The sequence below is a fragment of the Osmerus eperlanus genome, chromosome 5 (genome assembly GCF_963692335.1).
Source record: "Osmerus eperlanus chromosome 5, fOsmEpe2.1, whole genome shotgun sequence".
Lineage (NCBI taxonomy): Eukaryota > Metazoa > Chordata > Actinopteri > Osmeriformes > Osmeridae > Osmerus > Osmerus eperlanus.
In genome coordinates this window covers 19,775,176-19,798,268 of record NC_085022.1, presented here as the reverse complement: position 1 = coordinate 19,798,268, position 23,093 = coordinate 19,775,176, and the positions used below count along the sequence as shown (strand labels likewise).

Below are 23,093 nucleotides of genomic sequence, written 5' to 3'. Positions count from 1 at the left end.
AGTAAGTACAGGGACATTCCCCCCGAGGCAAGTAGGGTGAAGTGCCTTGCCCAAGGACACAACGTCATTTGACAAGGCCTGGAATCGATCCGGCAACCTTCTGATTAATAGGCCGATTCCGTAACCGCTCAGTCATCCGACTCTCAATTTAACAGATTTTTAATTTTTATGAATGAGCTTCTATTTCCAATAGTTCGGTAACACCACTTGCTCTTCATTGACATCTAGCGGGAGACTTTAGCTAGAAGTACAGTAATGGGGAGGTGGGTAAGGTGGTAGACGGCTGGCTCTTTCTGTTGGTGAGTTGTTCGACCTAAAATGTACAGGTATTTATCAAACCCAAACATATCCACCATCAAAGTTATATTGTAATATAGTTAAAGCTTTTCTTAAGTATATGTGTATATATTTTGCAATAACAGGTGAACTTTGTTCTGGGCAATTGCCATGCAATAATGTCATTTGTGTCCTGACCTGCGTTTTAATAATACATTGTAGCCTACATTGCTTCATACTGTCGTATCGGGTTTCCTTAACTACAAAACTGTGGTTACTCATTAACTTGGTCCTAAATGTATAGTGCATTTAAGAAATCATTGCTGTTTGAATAGAACCAGACTATATTTAAATAGAAATTTCTGATTGACACATTAAGGTGAAGCACATATTTATGGTTGAATGTGTTTGCATTTAAGGTTGTTTTGACATAGATATTATATGTTCATACATATAATTCCTTTTGTATTGGTGTTCTCTTTATATCTTACTATGAAATTCATACGACATTGATCCAGTCATATGGTTGAAAAAATATACCTAGCTGCATGGGATAACCTATCTTGCAAGATAAAGTTATTTTTAGAAGTTCTTAACTCTGGACTGTTGGTGGTATGAGAGCATCTGGCTCTGAGAACATGTTTATCTGAAAGATAGTGATGCCCTCTTCCTAAATTAGGTATTTGAGGTAGTGTTGGACAGTGAGGAGCCATTTTATCATCAGTCAGAACACCACAGCAGTCTACAATACGGCAGGTCTAGTTCTCACCATAATGTACAATGATGCCATGTAAGGGGTGTTGTATAATCCAAATTATGTTTTTTTTAATGTTAAAGTATCCAAAATCTATTTGAGAACAAACTCAAATCACTTTGCTTGTAATGTGTCCTGGATTTCTTTACACCTTAATCTCAAGCAATTGTGGTGGTTCTGTCAATGCAAAACATCTCAAATGCTGCATTTGCATTCAACTTTGCGTGTCACCTCCACTGACTGCTCACAGGGATTCTCATCACATGACACAATCCTGGTCTCCTATAATCCACATCCTGGTGCAGGTGCAGTAGCAGGGAGTGATGATGTCAGAGAGCTAAGCAAATACCTTACCAAAAAAATACCACAACTGGATTTTTGAGAGAAATTCCCATGGATGTGAACTACAAACTGTTCGTCTAAATCACTGAGCATTTTTATAATTTCAGTTTTGATGGCATAGAATTGAAAAATATAAGGCTCCTTTTATTGTTTCATGCAAAGTAAAAATAAATAAATAGAGAGGTTCTCACAGGTTACAAATCCAGTACCCTGTAATAGGACTGGATATCTGAACATGGCCAACACCTGTTGACCACCTCTTCATGCAGTCCTAGCTGAGTGTCTGTTCTCTATGTTTGTCAAGGGAGGTCCAGCGTTTTCAGCTACCTCACAGTACTACACACATGTAAACAGAGTTGTCAAATAAACCTGATATGTAATTTGAATCTGTCTAAACGTATTCAGACAGAGAATATTAATACAGGTTGACGTACACCTTTACTGGAACTTTTTTTTAAACTAAGCATCATTCAATAACTCTGAACTAGGTGACTTCTTGAAATGATTAATAAGATCAGCACAACATACTGGACAGAGAAAGACACCCTTTAATGATCAACTAAATATGTGCACAGTCCAAGTAAAAGATTCTTTATACATAAATTGCACGTTCTCTCTGTTTCTGCAGTGATGTCTAAGTGGCTGAAGAAAGAAGATGTGTTGGTGGGGAAGGGCAGTGGCGAGTCATCTCCATGCACCCCCAAGCAGAGGGGAGCCCTGGCTGGAAGTCCAAGGTCTGGCCAAGGCCGAATTACATCACCCAGAGAGGGGCTGTTGGGACTGGTTCAACCACAAACCATGGGGGAAGCCAGGGAGCTGTTTGTTCTGTGTGATAAAGAAGGAAAGGGATTCATTACCAAAAGAGACATGCAGGTGATCAACAAGAAGTGGGAATCTATTATATAAACGCACCACTGAAAATGGATCCTAAATGTCTTAGTCTTTTTTCCTGGTTGTCAGAGACTACAAGGGGAGATGCCGCTTTCTCCTGATCAGCTGGAGTCAGTGTTCGAGAGTCTTGACAGAGAAAACAATGGTTTCCTCACTCCTGTCGAGTTTAGCATGGGCCTTGGTATGTACAGCTTATTTATGTCACAATAACCTGTTTACACTTTGAGACTCGAGGGAAATTGATACAGTTTATTACCTTATTACCTCATTTCATTTGCAAGGATATTCTACCTCTCTCCATTTACTAGGTGAGTTGATGGGTGAAGAGAAGATTAAAGACAAATTCCAGGAAGAGGAAGAAAAGGAGACCATGGAAGAGGAAGCTGAGGTGGAGGATGTGGACCCAGGGGGCCTCAGATTCACCCAGACGCTATCAGAGTTAGGAGCTGATAAACTATTCAAAGAGTATGTCTATGCACTACTGAGTTTTATTGAGAAGACATACAATTCATGAATTCAAATTCATTCAAAATTCATATAAATTCAGGACTCTTAAACAAAAGGATGATCATCACAGTGGTGTCTGTAGTCTATAATAATGAACTGGTGCTGTGTGTCAGTCAGTGGGAGTTGAGTGCTCTATGGTGTGACCTCCAGCGGGAGAGGCCAGACCTGCTGAACATTCTAGAAGATGTTCTGGTCCACACCCTGTCCCAACTGCAGGACTCTCTCAAGGAGAGGGACAGTCTAGAGCAAGCACTGCGCAGGTTCACCTCTATCTCGTCCTTTTCCAAATCACTCATAGTTGCTTCATACCAAAGTCTTTCACTCAAATACAAATGTGTGTATCCCTGTGTTTGGTTTCAGACGGGAGAGTGAACACGACATGGTTGTTAGATCAATGTATGAGGAGATGGACAGTCAGGTCCGAGAGGAGAGAGAGAAACGGTTAGCCCAGGTACACAATGTACTATTTATCTAGACATAGGGATTTTTATTTCTTTTATTGAAGGAGCCATCTGAAGGGAACTAATGGGTAGTAATGTGTATGGATCAGATTAGTCTTTTCATGTATTGTAGATATGATGTAATACAGTAATTCCTGTCAACTCAAGGACAGTGTTAGACAGTGGGACAGAAGACAACAGTTACAGGAGGAGCTGAAGGCCCGGGAGCTAGAGTTGGAGAGTACACTTGTCAAGATGAGAGAGGTGAATAGAACTGGGACTGCAGTCCCACAACATAACTGTTGCTGTCTGTAGTAGATATTCACTGATGTACAATAAGTTCTTATGTAATCTTAGATGTTGTCTTATCTCGCTCTCTCGCCCTCTCTCTCTCTCTTTCTCATATTAATTTACCAGCTGGAGACGAGGATCCAGCTGCTGAGCTCTGAGCACGGGGACATCAGGGTACACAATCAGCAGCTGCAGAACCTCAACCTGCAGCTACAGGAGCAGCTGGAGGCCAGCAGGGAGGAGCTGCAGGGTGCCCTGGACCAGCTCAACTCCATCCAGGCCAACACTGCCCAGGAACACATAAGCAGACAAATGTACAAGTGATACGACGGGGAGGGGGGAGGCAGCTAGTCAAAAACTGTTGTTGGTGAAGTGAGGGTCTGATATGACCTGTCTTAATCCTCCAGAAATGTGATGAAAGTGTCCAAGAACATGCAGAAGGAGAAGGACAGCTTGACAAGACAGCTGGAGCTACTGAGGTTAGTCTGGTGTGATGGCGTCATGTGTGGAAGCTTGTATCAGTAAAGTCAATCAGTCATAAAGACAGGGTGACTGTTTAAATGTGTCTGGTGTCTCTCCTCACAGAGATATGAACCAAAGGCTGCGGGATGAGAAAGATGCACATCAGTCCCAGAAGAGGGTTAGTCAAAGGCGATCTGTGCTGTCTCCTCTCCCACTCCCGTTTCCTCAATACCTCTGTGGAGACACAAGGTCTCCCTGGACGCACTCCCTAAACCCATTCTAGCTCAACTCTCATCTCTCAAGATAAAATGTTTTTTATTGACCATTTGGAGGTTTGGTACCATTCATGTCATACTTCAACAAATTCTTGTTGTTGATGATGGTTATTGTTTGGAAGGATGATGAAGTTTATGACACTGTTTTTGGAGCATTCATTAAAATGGCAGTGTTTAAAGCAGCACTACAATACCATGTGGCTGTTCTGAATACATGTGGCTGAGGAACTGAAGAATTTTGCAGAAACTGTAGGTCAATTCTGCTGTAATGTTTCAACAAAAGGGAAATACTATTTCCAAGTGAATGGAATGCAGCGTTATTTATGGAGATTGAGTGTTTGAAGATTAATATTTTGAAAATGAGAATGTAAAATATTGATGCTGACACAATTAAGCTCAATTTGCAAGAGCTCACAAGCTTGATCTTTAATGATCAAGAAAAACGTGTTTGTTTATTATGTACAAAAAGTCTGAAAATACATAATACTATGCAATGTAGCAACAGTCATACCTTGCCGACTGAGTTTGTTAGTTTTGTTTTTAGCGAACCTAGTGATTTATCAGTATGTTTTTGAATACTAGTTTGGTGCTGAATAAACCATATCAACTGTTAATGTCGCTTTTGTTTTACACTCACCCTTCTCTCTTTCACACTCGTACTCACACTCACAGAAACAAACCGATTTGTAAACAAACAAAATGACTAATGTACAACATTTTCTGTCTCATCTCCCATTAACACTTGGATAGATTCCTAATATCAGAAAGCGCTTGCAGAAGAAAGGCTCAATAATAGGTAACTACTTACAAGAAGACAAGCCAATCAAAAGGTCTGTATAAGGGAGGATCTGTTAAGTTTCAGAGTATATTAAATGTGAAAGGTTGGTCCTATAGTAAATAACACATTTTCTGTCCCACTGATTCTAAAGACTGCTCAGTTCATCCAGTCAGTCGGAGAAGGACACATGTGACATGCCAAACACATCCAAGAGAAGACTACCAGCTCACAATATAACCGACAGCTGTCACAACGATGTACAGACTGGTGAATTGCAGGTACATTCTTTGAAACTATGATGGGACACTCCAGACTCACTAAAGCCCATGAATGAATGTCATGAATCAGATCTTGGTCTAAATTCTTTCATCAAACTTTCTTGTGTTTTGTGATGACAGTTCAACGACGTCAACTCAATAATGTACCACACCAATGTTTCTCTTGTTCCCATACAACCAGGCCAGAATCACCTGCCCTCAGCGAGTATTTAAGGTGGTCTTCTTGGGTAACTCAGGAGTGGGAAAGAGCTCCTTCATCCAACATTACTGTACAGGACAATTCTCCAACACAATGAGAGCTACTGTTGGTAAGGAACGTAATGAGAGCAGCATAGTGTGTTCACTGTTGTAGATGGACGTGATCTCATTCTGGGCTGTGCTGATCTCAGGGTTAGACTTCCAAATGAAGAGAGTGACTCTCGGCCCGTCCAGCATTGTCCTCCAGCTGTGGGATACGGCGGGACAGGAGAGGTTAGATGAACCCAATGCACCTCAGAAAGGGTCATGTGACATTTTAAGACTCTTGTCTAAAACCTTTGATGTTACACCGCTTACGTCCTTCTGTCTTTTAGGTTCCGTAGCATCACCCAGCAGTATTACCGCAGGGCTGATGGAATCCTCGCCATGTATGACGTAACCCATTTTCCCTCTTTCACGGCTGTCAGAGGGTGGCTTGACGAGGTGCAGGTTAGTGTCATGGTAGCTAGATTTAAGTAGCTAATTAATGTATGGGTATGTGTGTCCTATATATACAGTGTACTCTATATATTCCTTTTGTTTATTTACTTTAAAGTGTGTGTTTTCGTTTGGCACTTTCAAAGAAAACTGATTAAAGATAAAAATGCATAAAAACAACAACCCAATGTATTTTGGCATATTTTATAAACGTCAATTTATGAGTGTTTTTCAATTTTGAAAAATTATATTTTGTCATTATATATTCAAAACAATTCTCCCCAATTCACTCCTCTATAGGAGAAGAAGTCGGAGGGGGCTGTTGTGATGCTGCTGGGGAACAAACTGGACACAGCAGATGCTCAAAAGAGAGAGGTTAGCACCAGAGAAGGCCGGCGATTGGCGGAGGTGAGGGGGAACTCGATGAGTTTACGATTTCATTTACTGAAATACTGTGTATACACTACACTCCCTGTATCCTGTTCATCCTGTGCATGTGATGCCTCCCACAGCAGTATCAGGCAGTCTTCTATGAGTGCAGTGGCAGGAGTGGATACAACATGGAGGGGCTCATGACTCGGCTGGCTGGGTAGGGCATCCATGCACCTCTATTAAGATGCTTAATGAATCAGCTATGTGGGAAAATTCTTACATTTCTCCATGAGATAATATATACTGTTTGTTCTTTCAGGTTGTTGGCTACCCAGCAGGATCGACAGTGTCAGGACACACTTCTGCTGATCGACCCCTCAACCAGCAGAGGGGGCTGCTGTCAATAAGAAAACTCTAACTTTCAATTATTTTTATATGGACTTTTCATATTTATATAGATGCAGACACTACAGGTTAGGTTAGGTTCATATCTTAGGACCCACTTATTCTCCTTAGCCTATGAGACTATGAAAGTACAGCAATGTTATACTAACTGTATATATCTTCGTGTGTCCTTGTGATAAATGTTGGCCCTCAGCTGATTGTATAGCTCTGTGTATAAAACTGTTTGTTTTTAAATGTGCTATAGAAATAAATTTGACTTGACTTCAATCAGATCTTAACTTTCACTTGTACTTTGCTTGGCCTTACTTTCTGGTGAAAAGCCAGTTACAGTATGTACACTGTATGGCCTGCTGATGGCAGCAATGCACCAGCTTTAGCTTGTGAGACTTGTCCCACTGCTAAAATCAGAAAGCAGCCCGGGCTTGGGTCTCTGTGTCAGCAGAGAGTTCTCACTGTTGTCCATAACCTTCAGAGAGAGCAGCAGACCAAGCCCTGGGGTTCAACTGGAACCGTTACTCTGATAAGCTACGAGCTGTTAGGGGTCAGGGCCCACGCTGTGACTGCAGGTAAGGAGCTATTATTCTGGGACAGGGGGGTACAGAGGATTTTCCATGACACAACAGTGGTTTCAAGTTATATTAAGAATATGACGTAGTGAAGTCACTTTGTTTTGATTAGTAACCTCAGTCATTATTGGAAGTCTTTGCGTTATATTTTTATATTCTCTTGAACAATTCTTTTAATCTAATGTCAGACCATGATCCCTGACCAGTAACTTGTGTAACTCTTGATGTGTGTTAGAAAAACATCCAATTGTTGACTGCCATGTGTCTCCCCAGCCCACCATCTATGCTAACTCAGAGCATTAACATGAATAGATTTTTAAATAAACTGTCGGGAGGGACATAGAAAAACAATCAAACAAGCAGAATTTGACTAATCTTCAGAATTAGGACAGGTGTCCGACAGTGTGTCTTCATTTAGTATAAGTGCGTTGGGATGCCAGGTTAAGGTTACTGAGACAGCAGACATATATATATCGCTGCTGGTTGGCATATGAGACAAGTTGTAAATGTATATATTCCCCTTACAACATGCAATTTATCAGGGCTCACTCCTTTGCACAATGACAACCTTAGCATGCTTTCAAATACTTCAGATTATGTTTACGGTACTCTACTTAATGGTCATGCTGTTAGATGTTTAAAATACATTTTTATTTTCACATCTGTGTTCTTCATGTACCATAAATATTTTGCTAATGTATCTTGAAGGCTCTGAGTGTACTCTTGGTTAAAACATGGTTTCATTTTCTCATTAAAATATATCACAATGTGGATATTGTAACCCAAGAACCACCGTGACCAGATAATTAAACTATTTTAAAAAGACTTACTGTCATGTCCAGGGAGGTAGTCATGCGATCATAATCTTAACTCTACTGTGACTGAACTGGATATGGGTAGAAATGAAAGCATCACGTGTTAAGTCTCTAGAGTAGGCTTCAATATAAACTCAGGTCTGTGAACTGTATACCCAAACATGTGCCCATAGGCATACGTCTTGGGGCAGAATTAGGGTCCCTATCAGTGACCAGTCAGGGCAGGGGTCGTGTTAGCATCTAGGGTGATAAAATATATTTGCCTCAACCATCATTCAAACCAAACCTATGCCCTTGCATGTGTCTATCTTTAATTCGTTCTGTGGAACCGGACCTTCTGTATATCAGCAGGATAACCTGATTCTAGTGACTGCTTATGAACATTATCTTCCTTTCAGGATGGTGCTTGAGGAAAAAACTAACAGCTGTGGGACAATATGTCTAAAATATCTTCTGTTCACCTTTAACCTTCTTTTCTGGGTAAGTTCACTTCTCTACACACTGCCTTATGCACAGCCTTGCTCGTGTACTTTTAGTGGTGCCAGGAACTGCATGTTCCTGTTATTGCAAACTTCTCTGTGTTTTATGGTGCCTTTCTTCGATCATCTGGTTTGAATTGAACTGAGAGATGGCACTGTGTTGTGTTAGCTGGCAGGTGGTGCTGTTATGGCAGTGGGAGTGTGGACCATGGTGGAGAAGAGTGACTATATCAGTCTGCTCAGCTCCAGCTACTACTCCATTTCCGCCTACATCTTGATAGCTGCTGGGGGCATCGTTATAATGACAGGGATTATAGGGTGTTGTGCCACTCTGAAGGAGATGAAGAGTCTTCTGATAGTGGTAAGAGAGGACTCACATGACGTGTAAACTGTATATACCCCAATACTCCCCACACAACGACACATGCACAATCACATGATGAAAATCAATACAATTTAACCATCGGAAATTACAACAATTTAAAGATATGTGTGTGTGTTTATATATGAACTTATGTGTTTACATGTACACAGTCTGGTTTGAGTTGATACGTATTAAAGTTTAAGCCTTGGGGATTTTGGGATCCTTGTTGTTCAGAAGTCATTGCTGTGTTGGCTGGTACTCTTGTATACAGTACAGGTAATGCGCTCAGGTGAACACACAGCGGTGTCAGACATAACAGAGTATACTGGGTGTATCTTTAAGAGGTCAAATTTAGAAAGTGACTCAGGCCAGAGGAATGAGTGGCATCACAGGCAGGCACTAGGACTTCTGGGTGGGATCGTAAGCGACAGAAAGAGAAATAGTGATATAAATACTCCAAGCTCTCTGTGATGAATTATCTATTTTAATATTCCTCATGCCCTTTTGGTGCACATCATTTTTGCATTTTTGTCATGGTAGATACATAATCACAACTTGAAATAGTGTTCAAAATATCACTATTCTTATTACAATGCTTCAACAATGTTTTTGTACGTCATTCGAGTATGACTACTTCACTGACACAGACAAACATACAGCTGCTTGTTGATATCTGCATGTTTTATTCAGATCAGCCTGTCACTCTCTCTTTCCTTCACAGTACCTTGTTTTGTTGCTCTGTATTTTCCTGTTGGAAATTACAGCTGGGGTGCTGGCATACATCAACTACCAGGAGGTAAATAAATACAAAATCTCTCATATTCACAATAAAATGCTACATTCTGTCAAATATCACCTCACATCAACTATCACCCTATATCACTAAATATGAACGTATATAAAGGCTATATAAAATATGGATGTAATCACCTAATTCTACAATCCCTTTGATGTTTAGTACCTTAGCATGTACCTTGCATGCACAAGTAACTATGAAAAGATTATTCACTCTCACACTCTAATTCATTGAGCATGTGACCCCACAATTCAAATGTTCTCATTCCTTCTTGTATGTTTGCATGCTCTCCATTTCTCTTTGTGTTCCCTTATTTTCATTATCTTTCTTTCTTCCCCCCTTTCCTACTCCAGTGTTTCCCTCTATGCCATCAGGTAAAATAGTCTGCTGTCACCTCTTTCAACCTGGTGTCAAACTATTTCTCTGTCATATTTCTTTCTCGTTTTTTGTGTTCTGTCATTTGAAACTCTACTCAGAATGTTTATGCTTGATGAGGGGTAGGTGTGTGGGGGGGATATTTTTGTGTATATATTACCTCATATATTCTGACCCTTTTGAAGTCATTGGACAGGTATGGTGGAATGGAAAAAATAGCAACTTGACCATAAACAATATTTACAAGAGGGAAGGGAATGTTGCGTTTACTACTGGATGAAACATTCAGTGTCAGTATGCTTGTCAGTGTGTATGATGAGTCTCGTTATCAGTGGTGGTAACCGGCCCTGTGCCTGTGTCTGCATAGTTGGATGAGGAGCTGAAACAGAACCTGAAGGAAACAATGGTGATGAAATATCAGCAGCCCGGTGAAGAGAGCATCACCCAAGCAGTGGACAAGCTTCATCAAGAGGTAGAGAGTATTTCACACTGTAACGTTTTCAAATGTGAATGTTGAGACCTTAAAACTGCCTGCTTGGCATAATGTAAATGCTAACATTAATATTTAAGTTGAGATATATTCTATCCCCTCTGTCCCATGTTTCTCAGTTCAAGTGTTGTGGCAGTAACAACTCTTCTGACTGGTCAGCCAGTGTGTGGATTCAGGCAGCACCGAATGACAGGCTGGTCCCTGACAGCTGCTGCAAAACCCCTAGTGACCACTGTGGTCGCAGGGACCATCCCAGCAATATCTATAATGTGGAGGTGAGTTGACCATTTGGGATCTCTCAGGTGTTCAGCTGACTTTGAATGTCCTTTTTGACAGTTGTGATTGTTCTTAACTTTTAGGGAGGTTGCATCACCAAGTTAGAGGAATTCATCCTGAGTCAATTGCAGATCCTTGGTGCAGTGGGTATAGGAATCGCTTTTCTTCAGGTAAAATTCCATGTCTCGCTTTCACTGTTCTGTGTTGAAATGAGAGCACAATGGAATGATAACAGTGGGCATGTGTCTCTCTATCTTTCAGCTTGTTGGGATGATGTTTACTTGCTGCCTTTATCGAAATCTAAAGGAGGAGCCGTACTAAATCTGGAAACATTCAGAAGTGAAAATATTTTTGCCAAATGTTTTAGATATTTGTGCTATTGCCAACAGATGGGTTAAGATCAGCACTGCGTTCCCAGAGTGAATTCATCTCAACCCCACCCTTAACTACATAATAAAAATACTTTTATAAAATTATCAAGGTATCCCTAGCTGGCTGCTGGATAGCCAGTGTTCTATTGTGAAATACAGTAGCATTGCATGTTTTCTTTTCCAAAATGTTAGCCCCAACTATCTAATGATATTTTTCAAAGGATGACCTTATTAAAATAGCATAGTTTTGTCTTGCTCGACTCCTGTTGTTCACGAATTGTCACTAATGATTTATTGTGCAAACGCCTAGCCACAGTTTCAAGCATGCCTCCACCTCTAGCGCCTCAGCTTGAAGCAAAAGGTGGGATTGCATTTCCGATTTGGCACCTGGCCCGTTCCAGTAATGTATTTACTTTAATTTATGTTCTGTTCTTGAACCTGACTCAATTTTTTTTTTTTTTTTTGCTGAACTCTGCTGCGTTTGAAACAAATCTGTAATGGTGAAAAGCACTTAACTTTTTTTTTCCGTATGGACTACGACTTTCGTTTCTTATACTACTTCCAGTAACTTAAAAGCCACCAAAATAATTTAACTTTGTAACGACAATTATTATTAATATAGTTATTAACCCTAATCCTAACCATAGACTGTATCCTAACCCTTTAAATACTTTTATTTTGAAAGTATTCTGAAATTGTTGTATAGTCATGCGACTTCCTGTTTAGTTTCACCTCGGGGGCCTCGTTTGAACCAAGGTTTCCAAAGGGCTTGATAAAATATCAAAATGTCCTCAAAACCCACTTGCTTAATAGTAGCAAGTGCTGCAGCCCAAGGTAAGATTTGCTACGTAATACATGCATGATAAGCAATACAATACCTTGCGTGTCACTGTCCTATACTATACGCAGATCCAGCAAAACTGCTGGTTGGGTGCTTGTTCCTGGACTAAGAGATCTTGCATGTTTTATTCCTTTGATTACCATAGTTCTTTGTCTTTAGGTGTGTCAGCCCGTTCATTCCTTCAGTCATTCAGTCTTTGCAGCCCAGTTTTCAACATACAGACGGCTACACCGGGGGTGAGGACATGTCACAAAAATATTGCGTTCATTTAGCAGCCGCTTTCATCCAAGTCAACGTAAATTTATAACAATGTAACAATTAAGTATTTCTTGTCTTTGCTACAGGGGAAGCCCATTGACTTTGTTGGGGTAGATGAAAGCACAGCTAGATGGGTGCAAGACTTCAGTGCAAAGTCATACGCAACGCCAGCTAAACTAGAGTCAATAGATGGTGAGATTCTGTTGATAGGGACTAGTGCTTTAGGAAAGCGGATTTCCGGTGTTGATCATATCAATCAGCGTTAAAATAACTCAACATGGTTTTCGTATTTAGAAGTCAGTGTCCTGATGGCGTGTTTCAGGTGCCCGTTACCAAGCACTGCTGATCCCAGACTGCCCTGGGGCACTTAATGACCTGGCCCATAGTGGCTCCATGGCAAGGATCCTCACACACTTCACCTCTCAACAAAGTGAGTTTAAACACCGAACGTAACTGTAATTTTAAGATGATAGCCATTCTGTAAATCAATTACAGTTTCATAACAATAGCTGGATTCAACTACATCATGAAACTGTCCAACGTTTGTTACCTCCAGAGCCTGTGTGTGCAGTTGGACAGGGGGTATCTTCTCTTTGCTGCGCCACAGAGGGTCAGAAGTGGATCTTCAGCGACTACAGTCTCACTGGGGTTTGTGTTTATGAAATGGGTTGAATCATTCACATTATGTATTTTCATGTGATTTTGTTTTCTTTGTAAAATACAGCTGTTTTTCTAGATATTGTGCAGAACAACAAGGGTTATAATGATAATATAATGTTAAAGTGGGCCTTTCTTTTTGGCTTATTTTGTGAAACCACTGGAAATCAAACTTGAGTTTGGCGTGGAAGTTATAATAAGGAATAATTGGGGGTGCTGTTTCTCATATTTGAATTTGATAATGTCAACTATTATAACCCTTATTATTCCGTATCCTTTCCACAGCCCTCTGTGTTTGAGCTAGTGCGTAGTCCAGACTTTGCTAACCTGCCACTTATAGTGGAGGACTTTGTCAAAGACAGTGGTGGATCATACACAGGTAAGATAAAGACACTGGTGGTTTGTTTTTAACTTTGATTATAAAGTTGAATTATTATGAATATTAAAGCTCGTCTTTTCCCCCCCACAGCGAGTAAAGAAGATGCCATACATGTAGTTATAGATCGACACCTGGTAACTGGTCAGAATATTCAGTCAACATCACTTGCTGTAAATAATCTTATTCTGATCTGTAATTGCAAGTGAATTTAGTAGCAATATGTAAGGCCAGTTTTAACAGCTAAAAAGAAAGCAACGCCATCGTTACAATCCAGTCATGTGACAGACAAACATCCAGGAAGCTCCTAGGCAGGGTATATATTAAGACAGACATCATTGTTAATGGTTGCAAGCAACCCATGGAGCAGATTTGGTCACCTTTCACAACCTTTAAATAGTTAATTAAAACATTCAGCACTAAGAAAACAATGATTATAATTGCAATTTCTCATATGTTTTGAGTGATTCACAATCATATGCAGCAGCTGTATATTTTCTATTTGTCTTGTACATTTCTTCCACACATCCGGTCGCATTTTCCATGCTGACCCACATCAGCGGCAGAAGATATAGTACGCATGTCTCTGGTTGCATTAACTTTCATGAAAACAATGTTAAACCAAATTTTAAACATATTTTTGTCAGAGTAATTTTTACATCCTTTAAAGAAATGACTGTAGAGGAACTTTACATTTTTGGAAAACTTCTAGTTCTGTATTGCTCATTTATTTCCATTGTTTTCCAAAACAACTCCAAGCAGCACACTCACATTACACAGAGTACAGATCATGAACCTCTTCCATGCCACAGTATAAGAACAGCAATGTTGATTGATAATTAACTGGTCCAGCCTGTTTCTGATTCCAGAGTTCAGTTTCATCTTTTCAGTAAGGACTCCCAGCTGAGGTGCTGTATATAACTTAAGACTCCTGAGATTTTCTTCTTTGCTGATGGTTTAGTAAAAACGACTTGATAGTTGAGAAACAGTAGAACATCCACATGCTAGTGTTCAATGGACCCAGGATGTGGCCATGAACTGTGTCCATTTTGAGTACTTATCCTTTTTCTCATAGAAGGTCATAGAAATAGTCCAGTCCTTGTCCTAATTCCCACATGGAAATGCCTGTGCCTAGTTCTGTGGCCAATGCGATCCGTAGGTGGATAGACTGTAAAGAAATAGAAAAGCCATTTAAGTGCAGAAATCAAGGTGTTAATGTTGGGAGAAATTATGGAGGGGAGTGTATGTGTGTGGGGTTCAAACATAGTCCTACCTTCAGTGTTGGGTAATAGACGATATGCTTAATTCCATTGCTCCTGGAATATGTTATAAGTTTTTAGTCACATTCAATAGATATCAGAAATTGCTCGCTGTGCTTCATTACAAATGGTAATGCTACTGTTTAATAAGAAATCCAGGAATGACCATCCTGACACAACTTCTTATACGAAATGTAATGGAAGTACACACACCTCTTAAAACTGAAGTAATGCTCTCCAGCCTGCTCATCCCAAAGCAGCCTTGGCTTCAGGTCTTTCAACATGTCAATGTACCTTCGAAGCAGACAAAGGATCAAGAGTCAAATTCAGGTGAGACTTGCTCACAAGAAAAACGGCAAGGTACTACATAGTGAGGTACAAAGTTGTACTCACCTGCCCCCAAGGATAGGTTCTGCTCCTTGGCTAGAGAAGTCCAAGCCATACAAGTTGAGTCCAAGCAGAATCTTGTGTCTCCACTGGGAGCCTGGCGACAACTGGAACACACAATCTCTCATCCAGGGCAGTGGTGAACTTGGACCTGGACTAAGAGATTGAGCAAATGTTAATTTAGTTGCAATAGATTTCCAAATGCTGATATTTTAGACACTGCGTGATGTTCAGCAATGACGTGTTTCTCTTACTGGCCCGAAGGTGAGTAGTCGTAAGTCATGAGGCTGAATCCATCCACTACAGGAGCCAATTGGTCAAACTCCGCCCTACCAAACATGCCTGGCTGTCCTGAACTGATTACAGTAGTGAGATCAAACCAAGGTCAGAAATGGGAGACATGCTTTTGAAGTTCGGTTATGTTAATCAGGCTGTAACATCAGTAACGGATGGGCGTACCTTGTCACTCCAGGTGGGATGACAAGCACACAGTCTAGTTTCTTAGACTTCAAAGTCTCACATAAGTGTGTCACCAGGTGAACCAGCTCCCTGTAGGGGGATATATAGTGTTAGATGTAGACCTGTATGTTCCATAACTTATGAATAGAGGGTGATCAGAATTATGTTACATACTTCCTCTTGTTTCCACCCAATTGACTCCATAATTCAAGTGTATAGCCATCGAAGCCTTCCGTCTTCAAAAACAAAGTAATTAGGATAGCAAATAGCATGAGCACATTTTAGTAACTAGACTGTAGCATAATGGATGACTCATTCACTTGACATGTATCAACAAATGATGTCCATCTCCCTAGTTACCGTTGCCACATCCACCATTTCACTTCCAAGCTCCTCAATTTCATCCTCGCTATCTAGCACACTCATGTAGTCCTCGTACGACCAGCCATCAAACAACAGACGGGGAACTAGAGTGAGGGATAAGGAGAGCCTGAGCCAGGGGCTGAACATAGAGTAGACCACTGGTCATCGTAAGAAGTACATGAAATATCCAGAAAATCCACTTACCCATCTTGATTTTTCTATTAGACTTTTTCACTGCTTTGACCCAGCCTATGGGGTAATTGATGTAGAATATGGGGTAAGTTCCTGTTCTAGACATTAATGTTTGAAACACTGTACAGCAAAACATTGAACAACACAATATTCAATACCTGGGTCATGGTCGTGAAGGCCAGTGATATGAAAGCTTTCTGGTCCCCGGCGTCGAAGTTGTAACCAAACAGGAGAGACAGATGTAAGCTTAGAGCCAAACGTCTTTGCTAAATCATACCCATGGGAGTTCCACTGGAGGGGAGGAAAGTATAAGATACAGGGCAAACAAGTTATTTTATTTTAAATGTTATACACTATGTTGTGCAAAACGCTTTTAGACAACACACCTTGTGTGGTCATCCTCAATACAACAGTTCGGAATTCTGTTCATAACTGTCAGCTGGATGGTAAAGATTCAGGGAGTAGATATAATCAGATGTGATTACAGACTTACAGGGGTTATGAATCCAAGAACTGGTCCTTGGAATGAACGCTTAACCTGGGTACAGAATCTCTTCTCCTCCCTCACGATGTCTCTCCATTGTGCGTCTGAAACAACGAGGCCTCTTTCCAAAACTGGATACTCAGCTGTTGATGTCTACAACATAAAATACCTATATTGTTAACACAGCATTTTTCATTACGAGTAAGCTGAAACACAACTTATGGACAAGTTGGTAATGAATATGAATGGCCTAATTTTCCATTGCTGTAACCAGAGTTTGCAGCCCTATTACAGAATTAAATGCAATCAAAAAAATAAATAGTTGTGTTTAGTTTAATGTTTAGCACGACCTCACCTCTGGTTCCTGAGTTTTGGGGGGCTTCTTGGCATCCGTTTTTGACAGAGTGGCACTGACCATCAGAATCGATGCTGTAGTGTACAGAAGGATGTATGCGGCTCTCATTTCCACTATAGTCTGTGCAGTGATACAATTCGAGTAAAACTAACAGCAGCTAGCTAGCTACCAACCCAGTTCAAACCAATAATAACTTGACGTATGTGCGTAATGCAGGAATCACTTTGACAATTCGCTGACACAACCACGCAAAATAAATATTTTCGCCTTGGTAAGTTTTATGAAAGACGATATATTAAATAACGCATGACACCAAAATGGCAATGGATAAATGCATTCACAAAATCCTCGTCGGAAGAGACAGGTTGACTGTGTCACTCTTTTGACATATGCCCGATGAGCTCCAAGAAGACACTTCCTACTTCAATGACATGCTTTAGCTAGCTTTTCCACAATAAGAGTCTGCACCGTTAGAATTTAAGGACGTAACTCTGATAATCACGTAGACTACCTGTCAGAAGACCGATCTCCCAGGTAACAATTTTTCTTGCTTATGGGACAAGCAAAACCATGTGCTGTTAATCAGACTATTTTAGCTAGCTATATAATTCAGAGACTACAGATTAGCTAGCAAAACCAGCGTTGTTGTTTTCATAACATATGCTAGCTAGTACTAGCTACAAACACAGTAGCTAGCGATAAACTAGCTAGCACTAACTAGCCTGCTTTGCCCATGCACCTTATCAACTTACTTCTACGTACATTTCTTTAGCCCCGGCCACACAGACTTTATTATATTGCATTACATTGAACCGTCTACCTAGCTAACACATCTCCTTTTTTAGCCTGTCATTCAAGGTACTTGGTTTAGATGTGCAGTATCAGCAGTTGCTATTATTGTCAGATGTCAGTGATGCGTCTTATTCTTGTTAGGAAGAAATGGAAGTTGAACGTTTTGTGACAAAGACCCTTGAGCTCCTGCAGGAGGAGAGAGAAGCTGAGATCGAGGAGACAAGGTAATACCCCCCCCCCCCCCTCTCTCTCAAACACACAAACTCACACACTTTACAGTACACATTTCCATTGCCAGTCAGGTCGTTTAAAATAGATAAAATGTGTTACCACCAGAAGGTTTTATTTTCTCATAATAAAACACAAAATGATAAACCATGTTTTTATCTCAAGGCTATGGCAGGAGAGTGTCTCTCTGAAGGATCTTCAGAACAAAGGAGTGTGTCTGCTGAAACTTCACATAGGAAGTCAGTCAACGGGCCTATATGGACGGTCTCTTCTGGTGCTGGAGCCAAGGAAGCATGTTGGTAGCTCAGTTCTTCCCAGTAACAGCTTTGGGCCTGGTAAGCAAGTTGAAAACGTGTTGTCAGACATGCTTTTGTTCTTAAGATTTCAAGATATTGATTAAACTGTATCAATGTGGTAATTCTGTTAATTATGAAACAAATGCTATGTTACTAAAGTACTGACTTTAATTGTACAGGGGACATTGTGGGTTTATATGACACGAGTGGTTGCAGTCCATCCTCACAAATTGGTACTGGGGTGGTGACACGCATCAGCCAGACATCTGTTACAGTAGCTTTTGAAGATTCCCAGGATGGTCTCAACATGGACATGGATGGCCTCTATAATCTCCTGAAGCTCGCAAATGATGTCACCTACAAACGCATGAAGAAGTGAGTAAACAGTGGACCATGAATGCGTATTAACGAATGGAATATGGTTGTGGTTTTGAAAACATTACAATGACCAAAATCTGCTTTGTTTGCAGAGCCCTAAATACACTCAATGGATATGGCAGTGGACCAGCATCTAGTTTGATAGGTGTTCTCTTTGGCTACTCGGAACCTACCCAGCTACAATCCAGTAAGGCTGCCTTATCCACATACTCTGATACACCTCGTATTTCAGTTATACTATACGGTATTATTATCTCCGTAGGTATAATGTAAACTTTTTGAAGAAGAAAAAAACAACAACTAGATCTTGAGTTGCGTTGGTTACTCTCGAAAAGCCAACATTTCTAAGTGTTTTGTTCAATGGTTTAGTTCACGTCTCTCCTTTGCGCAGGTGACGTAGCTTTCTTCAACTCGGGCCTAGATGATTCTCAGCGAGAGGCAGTGTCCTTTGCGTTGTCTCAGAGGGAAGTGGCTGTGATTCATGGGCCACCAGGGACTGGGAAAACAACCACAGTGCTAGAAGTCATCCTCCAAGCTGTAAAACAGGGACAGAAGGTATAGTGGTGCATCCGCATAGGCGTTTTCTGTAAAGATTGTCCTGAATCTACAACTGTGTATCCTGATGAAATGTGTTACCTGTCGTTCAGTGCTGTGTTTGTGACGTGGGGTTGGGGGGTCGAAGGAATCTGCGGCTTTGATGGATTAACTATGTTCTAATCAGGTGTGCGTTGTTTCTCATTCTGTGTGGTTGCAGGTCCTGTGCTGTGCTTCCTCTAACGTTGCTGTGGATAACCTGGTGGAGCGCCTGGCTAAATGCAAGGCCAAGGTCCTGAGACTGGGCCACCCTGCCAGACTGCTGGAGTCCATACAGAAACACTCTCTGGATGCTGTCTTGGCCCAGAGCGACAACACTAACATCATAGCTGACATCCGCAAGGACATCGATAAAGCCTTTGTAAGTTTAGCGCTTGGACCAGCATGTGGTTTGCATTACGGAATATTCTACACTCGCAATTGCTTGTTCTTCACTGTAGTAAGGCTTTTGTTACTGACTGTGTTCTCCCTCACTGTACCATGAAGATGGGAATGAAGAAGATGCGTGACAAAGGAGAACGGTTTAATCTGAAGCGAGAAGTTGGGGAGCTAAAAAAAGAGCTGAGGACCAGGGAAGCAACAGCCATCACTCAGATACTCAAGCGCGCCGATGTTGTTTTATCAACCAACACGGGTACGTGATCGCCGCCATTGCTGAGAATGTGGGTCTTAACATGGTAGCTGTAATCGCATGAACAGGAGTGATGTCAAAGTAATTACATTTTACATTTAGTCATTTAGCAGACGCTCTTATCCAGAGCGACTTACAGTAAGTACAGGGACATTCCCCCCGAGGCAAGTAGGGTGAAGTGCCTTGCCCAAGGACACAACGTCTTCTGCATGGCCAGGAATCGAACCGGCAACCTTCTGATTAATAGCCCGATTCCCTAACCGCTTAGCCATCTGACCCCTGAAATTCTGAAGTCACTTCCTGTGTTTTCAGGTGCCTCTGCTGATGGGCCTCTGAAGTACCTACCGGTGGATCACTTTGATTGGGTGGTGATTGACGAGTGTGCCCAGGCGCTGGAGAGCAGCTGCTGGATCGCTCTGCTGAAAGCACGGAAGTGCGTTCTGGCTGGAGACTACAAGCAACTGCCGCCCACCATCAAGTCACATGCGTAAATAATACATTTTCCTCTGTTGGGACTTTTTCCTTAATCAGTTACATTTCAAATACATGTAGTCTGTTTTTGATCAAAACTGCTTTCCTTACCATTGCCTCTTATAGAGCTGCAGACAAAGGTTTGTCTGTCAGTCTTATGGAGAGGCTGATTCAGAAGTACGGGGACTCAGTTGTCCGGATGCTGACCGTGCAGTACCGCATGAACAGTGCCATCATGGAGTGGGCCTCAAAAGAGATGTACCAGGGGAAGCTAACTGCCCACTGTTCAGTTGAGAAACACTTGTTAAAGTAAGAACTTGCTCAATCAATGTACATTCAATGATGTAAATCCAGTAAGTACAATTTGATCATTTTTTCCGTAAAAAAAAATTCAGGCCGCTCAATTTCGAACTGTGAAATTCAGATCCAGATTTTTACAACGTCTGGCTCCGCCCCTGCCTACCGCCACAAATATAATCACATTCTGTGGGAAACACTATAATATTAACTAGCGTTAAATAAGATGTCAGTAATGTTGTTGTCTGGCTTCTTCTCAGGGATCTTCCTGGCGTCATCAGTAATGAAGAGACCAGCACCCCTCTTCTCCTGATCGACACTGCAGGCTGTGGCCTGAGTGAGATGGAGGTGGCCGATGAGCAATCGAAAGGCAATCAGGGTACGTTTTCCCTTCTACAACAACCCACCCCCCCTGCCCCAAACTACACAATTATGTCTCAACCGAGTACAAATCTAGCCCAGAGACCTTTCGTATCACGTTGTCAATCCTCTACCAAACTCATCTGCACGAATCCCCAGGTGAGGTGGACATTGTTGACTTGCACATAAAAGCCTTGACCACAGCTGGGTTGAAGGCCAGGGACATTGCTGTTATCGCCCCGTACAATTTACAGGTAAGTAATTGCGTTGTTAACCTCCACTCAAAAACCTATGTGGAGAAAGAGTATTGAGAAAGAGGTTCACAGTTTGGTTGCTGTTTCTACAGGTACACTTACTACGTCAGAGGCTCTCTGCCAAGCATCCTGAACTGGAGATCAAGTCTGTGGACGGCTTCCAGGGAAGAGAGAAAGAAGCTGTTGTACTTTCATTGGTGCGGTCTAACAGGAAAGGTAATCCGTCTTTTCTTAAAGCCATATTTGCATATTGCTAAAGGCTTTCTCTGATGATGCGGTTGCACTGTGTTCATTCTATCTCAGGTGAAGTTGGATTTCTCGCTGAAGACAGAAGAATCAACGTGGCTGTGACCCGGGCCAGGCGTCACCTGACTGTGGTGTGTGACACGCAGACCGTACAGAACCATGGCTTCCTCAAGTCCCTGATTGACCACATGACTGAATGTGGAGAGGTTCGGACAGCCTTCGAGTACCTCCAGGATATCGTGCCACAGAACTACACCCGTGACCACAAAGAGACCAAAACGAATGCTAACACTAATGGCTCCTCCTCTGCTAAACAGAAGGCCGGGGGTCACCCAGGGGGCCAGGTCGGGGGTCACCCAGGGGGAAAGGTCGGGGGTCACCCAGGGGGAAAGGTAGAGATGGGACACAAGAAGCCAACTGTCAGTAAAAGCAAGGGAGGAGAGGCCACCTCAGGGTCTCACACCAAGGACAGCTCTTCCACACTCACAGAGGAAGAACAGACAAAGAACAAATACACCAAGATCAAGGATCAAATCGAAGGCTTTCTGAAGGAGCCAAACCTGCCGGAACTACGATTCCCATCTTCGCTCAACTCCCATGACCGCCTCCTGGTCCACCAGATCTCTGAGGAGCTGGGGCTGAGGCACGAGAGCCAGGGGGAGGGCAGGGACAGATGCATCACTGTGTCCAGACCACCACCATCAGGACCGGGGCCTCAAGAGGGACAGGCGGGGGACAGGCCACCACACCCCACAGCGAAGGAAGTGGAGGAGAATGATCCAGAACCTATAGCCGAGTCTTCAAATAAACCCCTATTGGACCTGAAGAGTCTCCATCTGGAACGCATGAGAAGGGAGCGAGAGAGAAGGGAGGAAAACATGGAACTGAAAAAGCAGCAAGATGCTATCCGTACGATGCAAAGTCAGCCCACAAAGAAGGCAAAGTCCAAAGGTTTGTAGAATTTTGTGTATATACACACACACACACACAGTATTCATAATTCAACCATGTTCCATGCTCCATGTTCATGCTATGTTGTAAACTGTTTTATTCCTTCACCGTCAAGGGAAGAGCCATACGAAAGCAGGTGCCTCTGACATTGCAGCTGCTGCTACTGTGGAAGACGACTTCGATGCTCTCATCAGTGCTGTGGTGAAGGCAGAGAGCGTGTGCAGTTTTGTCAAATGCAAAACCTCGGTTCTTTTACTAGGACAACTCTGCCAGTTTTGTAACAGACAGTACTGTCTCAGCCACCACATACCTGAGGTAAAACATTGATTCTTCTAGGTGTGAATATCTTTAATACCTACGACTGATCTCATTCCTGATACGTCTGGTTATTCAGGTTCATGGCTGTGGGGACAAAGCCAAGTCTCATGCCCGGATGAGGATAAGCAAAGAGGGCGTGCTTTATGCTGGCAGTGGACAAAAGGACAAGTCGGTGGATCCTAACAAGAAGGCCTATCTGCACAGGAAACTGGATTCCAGACTTAAAGACATGGCAACTCAGAGGAAAACAAAACCAAAAGAGAAGGAATGAGTTTTTAATTCAAATGTCTAAATCACTACAATGTTCAACAGTAATAATCATACTTGAGCCACAGTAAATAATTATTTCTTGCTGAATGAAATGCATC

General features: G+C 41.8%; 5 protein-coding genes across 10 annotated transcripts; 4 read left to right on the top strand and 1 right to left on the bottom strand.

The window, feature by feature from the left end:
• The first annotated feature begins 250 nt into the window (after window positions 1–250).
• Window positions 251–7,013, top strand: cracr2b (calcium release activated channel regulator 2B). 2 transcript variants are annotated; one of them, XM_062462425.1, is made up of 18 exons: window positions 251–299; window positions 2,001–2,245; window positions 2,333–2,444; window positions 2,572–2,728; window positions 2,884–3,030; window positions 3,131–3,221; window positions 3,379–3,474; window positions 3,628–3,815; window positions 3,909–3,980; window positions 4,087–4,141; window positions 4,989–5,068; window positions 5,168–5,294; window positions 5,476–5,602; window positions 5,684–5,765; window positions 5,867–5,981; window positions 6,270–6,377; window positions 6,482–6,558; window positions 6,661–7,013. In XM_062462425.1, exons 2-18 carry the CDS (start codon window positions 2,003–2,005, stop codon window positions 6,746–6,748), a joined length of 1,965 nt encoding a protein of 654 aa, XP_062318409.1. In that variant the 5' UTR covers window positions 251–299; window positions 2,001–2,002; the 3' UTR covers window positions 6,749–7,013. The 2 variants fall into 2 exon arrangements, with proteins under 2 accessions (XP_062318409.1, XP_062318410.1); XM_062462426.1 differs by having other exon boundaries at window positions 257–326.
• Window positions 7,014–7,157: 144 nt separating this feature from the next.
• On the top strand, window positions 7,158–11,715 carry cd151 (CD151 molecule). 3 transcript variants are annotated; one of them, XM_062462437.1, is made up of 9 exons: window positions 7,158–7,312; window positions 8,526–8,607; window positions 8,776–8,967; window positions 9,692–9,766; window positions 10,120–10,140; window positions 10,509–10,613; window positions 10,751–10,906; window positions 10,991–11,077; window positions 11,169–11,715. In XM_062462437.1, the coding sequence occupies exons 2-9, from the start codon at window positions 8,527–8,529 to the stop codon at window positions 11,226–11,228; spliced, it is 777 nt and encodes a 258-aa protein (XP_062318421.1). In that variant the 5' UTR covers window positions 7,158–7,312; window position 8,526; the 3' UTR covers window positions 11,229–11,715. The 3 variants fall into 3 exon arrangements, with proteins under 3 accessions (XP_062318421.1, XP_062318422.1, XP_062318423.1); XM_062462438.1 differs by lacking the exon at window positions 10,120–10,140; XM_062462439.1 differs by lacking the exons at window positions 9,692–9,766; window positions 10,120–10,140.
• Window positions 11,716–11,851: 136 nt separating this feature from the next.
• Window positions 11,852–14,043, top strand: gatd1 (glutamine amidotransferase class 1 domain containing 1). Its single transcript, XM_062462440.1, has 7 exons — window positions 11,852–12,112; window positions 12,279–12,355; window positions 12,464–12,569; window positions 12,700–12,807; window positions 12,934–13,025; window positions 13,320–13,413; window positions 13,504–14,043. Exons 1-7 carry the CDS (start codon window positions 12,064–12,066, stop codon window positions 13,617–13,619), a joined length of 642 nt encoding a protein of 213 aa, XP_062318424.1. The 5' UTR covers window positions 11,852–12,063; the 3' UTR covers window positions 13,620–14,043.
• chid1 (chitinase domain containing 1) lies at window positions 13,716–17,350 on the bottom strand. Of its 2 annotated transcripts, XM_062462436.1 has the most exons (13): window positions 17,083–17,350; window positions 16,910–16,983; window positions 16,564–16,707; window positions 16,229–16,361; window positions 16,083–16,127; window positions 15,876–15,982; window positions 15,690–15,751; window positions 15,516–15,605; window positions 15,311–15,412; window positions 15,063–15,212; window positions 14,883–14,963; window positions 14,684–14,726; window positions 13,716–14,578 (listed from the first exon to the last, which is right to left on the bottom strand). In XM_062462436.1, exons 2-13 carry the CDS (start codon window positions 16,970–16,972, stop codon window positions 14,480–14,482), a joined length of 1,119 nt encoding a protein of 372 aa, XP_062318420.1. In that variant the 5' UTR covers window positions 16,973–16,983; window positions 17,083–17,350; the 3' UTR covers window positions 13,716–14,479. The 2 variants fall into 2 exon arrangements, with proteins under 2 accessions (XP_062318420.1, XP_062318419.1); XM_062462435.1 differs by having other exon boundaries at window positions 16,910–17,349.
• ighmbp2 (immunoglobulin mu DNA binding protein 2) lies at window positions 17,243–22,996 on the top strand. 2 transcript variants are annotated; one of them, XM_062462419.1, is made up of 16 exons: window positions 17,243–17,443; window positions 17,847–17,925; window positions 18,095–18,264; window positions 18,405–18,600; window positions 18,696–18,790; window positions 18,995–19,158; window positions 19,358–19,558; window positions 19,684–19,831; window positions 20,141–20,315; window positions 20,426–20,608; window positions 20,857–20,975; window positions 21,116–21,210; window positions 21,303–21,426; window positions 21,514–22,407; window positions 22,523–22,722; window positions 22,802–22,996. In XM_062462419.1, exons 2-16 carry the CDS (start codon window positions 17,849–17,851, stop codon window positions 22,994–22,996), a joined length of 3,036 nt encoding a protein of 1,011 aa, XP_062318403.1. In that variant the 5' UTR covers window positions 17,243–17,443; window positions 17,847–17,848. The 2 variants fall into 2 exon arrangements, with proteins under 2 accessions (XP_062318403.1, XP_062318402.1); XM_062462418.1 differs by having other exon boundaries at window positions 17,843–17,925.
• Window positions 22,997–23,093: the final 97 nt, after the last annotated feature.

Excerpts from the sequence above, each read along its gene's own strand:
- ighmbp2 (XM_062462419.1), top strand. The coding sequence starts at position 17,849 with ATGGAAGTTGAACGTTTTGTGACAAAGACCCTTGAGCTCCTGCAGGAG. Across the intron at positions 19,559-19,683 it reads AGGACATCGATAAAGCCTTT|ATGGGAATGAAGAAGATGCG; the intron begins GTAAGTTTAGCG and ends TGTACCATGAAG. Across the intron at positions 20,316-20,425 it reads CCCACCATCAAGTCACATGC|AGCTGCAGACAAAGGTTTGT; the intron begins GTAAATAATACA and ends TGCCTCTTATAG.
- gatd1 (XM_062462440.1), top strand. The coding sequence starts at position 12,064 with ATGTCCTCAAAACCCACTTGCTTAATAGTAGCAAGTGCTGCAGCCCAA. Across the intron at positions 12,113-12,278 it reads AGCAAGTGCTGCAGCCCAAG|GTGTGTCAGCCCGTTCATTC; the intron begins GTAAGATTTGCT and ends CTTTGTCTTTAG. Across the intron at positions 12,356-12,463 it reads TACAGACGGCTACACCGGGG|GGGAAGCCCATTGACTTTGT; the intron begins GTGAGGACATGT and ends TCTTTGCTACAG.
- cracr2b (XM_062462425.1), top strand. The coding sequence starts at position 2,003 with ATGTCTAAGTGGCTGAAGAAAGAAGATGTGTTGGTGGGGAAGGGCAGT. Across the intron at positions 3,981-4,086 it reads AGACAGCTGGAGCTACTGAG|AGATATGAACCAAAGGCTGC; the intron begins GTTAGTCTGGTG and ends CTCTCCTCACAG. Across the intron at positions 5,603-5,683 it reads CACAATGAGAGCTACTGTTG|GGTTAGACTTCCAAATGAAG; the intron begins GTAAGGAACGTA and ends TGCTGATCTCAG.
- chid1 (XM_062462435.1), bottom strand. The coding sequence starts at position 17,017 with ATGAGAGCCGCATACATCCTTCTGTACACTACAGCATCGATTCTGATG. Across the intron at positions 16,362-16,563 it reads TTCTTGGATTCATAACCCCT|TGGAACTCCCATGGGTATGA; the intron begins GTAAGTCTGTAA and ends CCTCCCCTCCAG. Across the intron at positions 15,983-16,082 it reads TAATAGAAAAATCAAGATGG|TTCCCCGTCTGTTGTTTGAT; the intron begins GTAAGTGGATTT and ends CCCTCACTCTAG.
- cd151 (XM_062462437.1), top strand. The coding sequence starts at position 8,527 with ATGGTGCTTGAGGAAAAAACTAACAGCTGTGGGACAATATGTCTAAAA. Across the intron at positions 8,968-9,691 it reads TGAAGAGTCTTCTGATAGTG|TACCTTGTTTTGTTGCTCTG; the intron begins GTAAGAGAGGAC and ends TTTCCTTCACAG. Across the intron at positions 10,907-10,990 it reads GCAATATCTATAATGTGGAG|GGAGGTTGCATCACCAAGTT; the intron begins GTGAGTTGACCA and ends CTTAACTTTTAG.